At 33.6% G+C, this 4,290-nt stretch overlaps 1 protein-coding gene across 1 annotated transcript in view; it reads left to right on the top strand.

Annotated features, from left to right (window-relative positions):
- LOC111788824 (UPF0505 protein C16orf62 homolog) overlaps nucleotides 1-4,290 on the top strand; it is an 18,197-nt gene that overhangs the window by 2,494 nt on the left and 11,413 nt on the right. Inside the window, exons 5-6 of the mRNA XM_023669355.1 lie at nucleotides 1,298-1,457; nucleotides 1,940-2,036. Of these exons, the coding sequence (XP_023525123.1) occupies nucleotides 1,298-1,457; nucleotides 1,940-2,036 (257 nt within the window). The remainder of the gene's footprint in view (nucleotides 1-1,297; nucleotides 1,458-1,939; nucleotides 2,037-4,290) is intronic.

The following is a 4,290-nucleotide window of genomic DNA, read 5'->3' as shown; positions in this document are numbered from 1 at the left end:
ATGTCACTCTTCATGTTAAATTTGTTAATTTTTCCAACAAATGTAATTATATAGCTCATTCCTAAGATAATAAGGTTGTTATCCTTAAATTTTAACTTTTTGGACTAAATAGTAGAGACTCAGAGAGATTGGCATAATAAGCATTACTTAATTGTGAATGAAAAATATAACAGATATAAGGATGTGGTTGAAAGAGTAGACGATTTTGGGAGTTAAACTATGGCTCTTAAACACTAAAGAAGTGGATGAAAGGGGGAACTTCTTCAATTGGCTATTGCCACCACACGCTAACTGAGGAAGTTACAATTTACATCCTTAAATTTCAACCTTTTTGGGCTAAATAGTAGAGACTGTGAGAGATTGGCATTATAAGCATTACTTAATTGAGAATGAAAAATATAACAGATATAAGGATGTGGTTGAAAGAGCAGACGATTTTGGGAGTTAAAGTTTGGCTCTTAAACACTAAGCTACTAAGGTTAGTGTTTAAGCTACTAAGTTTTTGGAGTTAAAGTTCATTTCTAAGCTACTAAGGTTGTTACAATTTACATCCTTAAATTTCAACCTTTTTAGGCTAAATAGTAGAGACTGAGAGAGATTGGCATTATAAGCATTTCTTAATTGAGAATGAAAAATATAACAGATATAAGGACGTGGTAGAAAGAGCAGACGATTTTGGGAGTTAAAGTTTGGCTCTTAAACACTGACAAGTGGATGAAAGGGGGAACTTCTCCAATTGGCTATTGCCACCACATGCTAACTGAGGAAGTCACATGATTCACATCCATCTTGTTGCTAACACCTACAATGTCATGATTATATTGGTTTACCCTTGTTCTTTGGCAGCTTAATAGGTTGTTGTCCTTTCAGAGGTATAAATATGGAAATTTATTTGGCAGCTGGATGGGAGAATTCATGAAGGAAACTAGATATCAGATAAAAAGAAATAAAAGAAATGTTATCCCGCGCATGTATAAGGAAGAAAAATTGGGGAGTGTAACTTACAAGAGAAAGAAAGAGGGTATTCTATTAGATTGTTGGTATGATAAGTAAGAAAATAAAATAAATTAAAGGAGAGCCACCCGCTCCCTCCCAAAGTTTACCATTTTGAAACATCAAAGCTGAAAACTTGTGGATTTAATTTGGAATTTATCGGATTCAAAGCTTCACAATGTTGCTCTGTCTCTCTCTCATTTGTTTGTCATTATTCTCCTAGAAATATATGTATGACATGGGATGCTTTTTTATCTCTTCCTTAACGTTTTGTTCTTTTTTCTTTTTCTTGTTGATTTCTTAGGTTGCCAAGCTTCTGAAGGATACGTCTGTTTTGCAATTTTATCCCACACTTTTTGTTCTAGTCACAGATATTTTGGATATGCTTGGAAATTTTGTGTGGGATCGCATCAGGAGTAAAGCTGAGTTCACTGAAGATGGGGCCAGATTTTGCTCCTTGCCAGGTTCTTTCTTGACAAATATGTATTGTTTAAAGATCTTTACTTTCAAGCATAATTTTGAGTTTGACTATTGCCATAAATTCTAATAGTATTTATGGGGTAGGATTTACATAAGTTGCCACCTTCCTATTGTTGGGAGGAGTGGGGAATAACCTCTACATTGGATAAAAAAAGTTTGTCTTGAGAAAGGCATAGGGACAGCCATGGGTATTTTTTATTTAAATTTTAAATTAATTAATTAATTAATTAGTTTTTATGAATAACCAAACTTTCATTGAGAAGAAAATAATACTTGAGTTTTCTTTTTGTATGTCCTTGTATTCTTTCATTTTTCTCAATGAAAGCATGCCTTCTTACCAAAAAAAAAAAAAAAAAAAAAAAAAAAAAAAAAANAGTAAGAGACACCAGGAAAAATGTTTGTTATTTATTTTTTACAATTTCTATATAATCAGCTTGATTTTCTTTTTATTGTAATTTTGATGCAGAGCACTTCAAAATAAAGGACATTTGCCAAAACGCAAAGGAAACATGTTATAACTGGTTTTGCAAAGTTGGTGCCATTCAAGAACTTCTTCCGCGCATGTAATGTCATTTCTTTTTGTTGGTTCATTTTTAACTTATCAAAGTTTCCCGTTTCTTTTATTTTTGGGTAGATATATAATTATGTCATTTTGCTTTTATGAAAAGTGGAAATTGAAGATGGGATATATTCAATTTGATGGGTAAATGATCCATAGAATGTGGGCTCTGTCAGATCAGAATTTTTTTAGAAGGCAGAGTTGGTGGGTTGGTTGGCCATGGCAAATGGACTTGTACTTGGTCAGTTTTTGCATTTTTTTGTTCTGGTTTTCTGTTACTATTTCACTTGTAAATTAACGTTTTAAGAGAAAAAGATGAAAAAGAAATAGAAGTGAATGATTAGACGATGCATTTTACTTGCCCAGTTCCACTCTCCACCCATTAAACTCTCACACATTAATATTAAGGTGAAGTAATGGATACTTACTAGTTGGTCCTTCACATCTTTGAAGATATGTTATTGAAATAGATAAGTAGAGTTGGCCTTTTTTTTTTTCTTGGTGCTTCACACATAGGATGAATTAATTATTTTATCTCATATTGGATGATGTTCATCTCTGATTTTTATTTATTTATTTGGGTTGAGAATAGTTTGAATTTAGACCATTCTTTTGTGTAGACACATTTATTGCATGATTTATGCAATGCCACAAGCGCACAAGTTAAGTTTTAATATAGTGAATTGAGTATTAGAGTGTCGTTCATATGATTGGTTTTTCTAGTTCAATTAAGCACTTTGAATATGAACACCCAATTTTATTTTAGAGAACAAAATCGAATGATGAGTTCAAAACTTCAATAAAACAATAACAAGAAAATATAGGTTGGGAGAGGAGAAAGATATCTTAGGGAATAGACTTCAAGTATTAGCCCCACAATTTAACTAAAAAAATAACTAAGACTTATCATGCAATCATTCCATCAGTCAAGAAGTAATATGCATTACTGATTCTAACAAGAACAGTTAACTCTCATGCAGTGTTATAAAATCAACATCGCCGTTTAGTTTTTACTAACATGTAAGGAATTTAGAACTCTTATTCTAACCACCTCTAAAGGAGCCCTAATTTTTCACTAGTCAAAAATGCCTTTAGTCATGTAATTAAGGTCTATTCTAGACTATCCCATTTTCAAGTGTAAATTTTGATACAAAAGACAAACAATTTGTGATCAAGAGATCATAGACATTAAGTACATAAAAGCATGAAGAGAATGAAAGATAATAAATCAAAGCATTCAATTAATTAAATTGCAAAGTCTAGCTGCATCTATTCCTGTTCACTATTACAACTGCTAAACTCAAATACAAAACCATAATGAAATCACATAGTAAAGGGAAAAAGAATGAAACTATGTTTATGTATTAATCTCCGTTGTTGTTGCAATCTCCATGATCACAAGCTTTGAAATATCTTCCTCTTGCTCCCAAAAGTCTCTTCTCACTTCCTACACAATGCACTTTTCGAATTAGGGTTTGTTCTCCCAAAGTTGGCTCCTCCAAAACAAGTCTAAAAAAGATGAATTTTTAGAAAATATTGCCACAACGTCGAGACGCTAGGGACAATGTCTTGATGTGCCCTATAAAAATTAAAAACCACGATCTTCAAATTTGGAAGTTGAGCGTTGAGACAATCCCAAGTAGTGTCCCAATGCTCCGGACAGAGGCACTCTCACACGCATTTTGACAGAGGGGACATGTGAATGGTTTTTCAAAGCGTCTTGATGCTACGACTTGCATTGCTAGACTTTTGGCTTGAATGACTACTTGTGAGCATGTCAACGCTTTGGTACACGTCTTTTGGCTTGTTTGGTGCATTTAGGAGCGTCTCAATATTGTCCCCTCGGATTTTTGGCTCGATTACTTCTTCTCTTGACTTGATTACTTCAAATGATGTTTAATTAGCAAATGATGTCTAATTAGCTCTGTTTTCACCACAGTATCTCCAGAAGCTCCGATTTTGCTCCAAATGCTCGAATATTGCAAATAACACAAATAAATGCGTGGAAGTAACCAATAAAGCCACAAAACTAGTAAAAACTAAAGTCTAAGGATAATACATTTTTTTGTGCTATCAGGCTTTGTAGTGATGCTCAAATCACAAGAATTTCTTTTGTAATTATAGCCAGTTCATGGTTACTAGCAACTGTGAGGCTCTTTTGTATTAGTTCCTCTTTGGGAGGGGTTCTCTCGCCCCACCCTTAGGGTGCCCTCTTTTGTGGCTTTTATTTGTTCCATATCAGTTTCTCTCTCCCCCCC

The sequence above is a fragment of the Cucurbita pepo genome, chromosome LG02 (genome assembly GCF_002806865.2).
Source record: "Cucurbita pepo subsp. pepo cultivar mu-cu-16 chromosome LG02, ASM280686v2, whole genome shotgun sequence".
In the NCBI taxonomy this organism is placed as follows: domain Eukaryota; kingdom Viridiplantae; phylum Streptophyta; class Magnoliopsida; order Cucurbitales; family Cucurbitaceae; genus Cucurbita; species Cucurbita pepo.
This window is presented reverse-complemented; position numbering and strand designations above follow the sequence as displayed.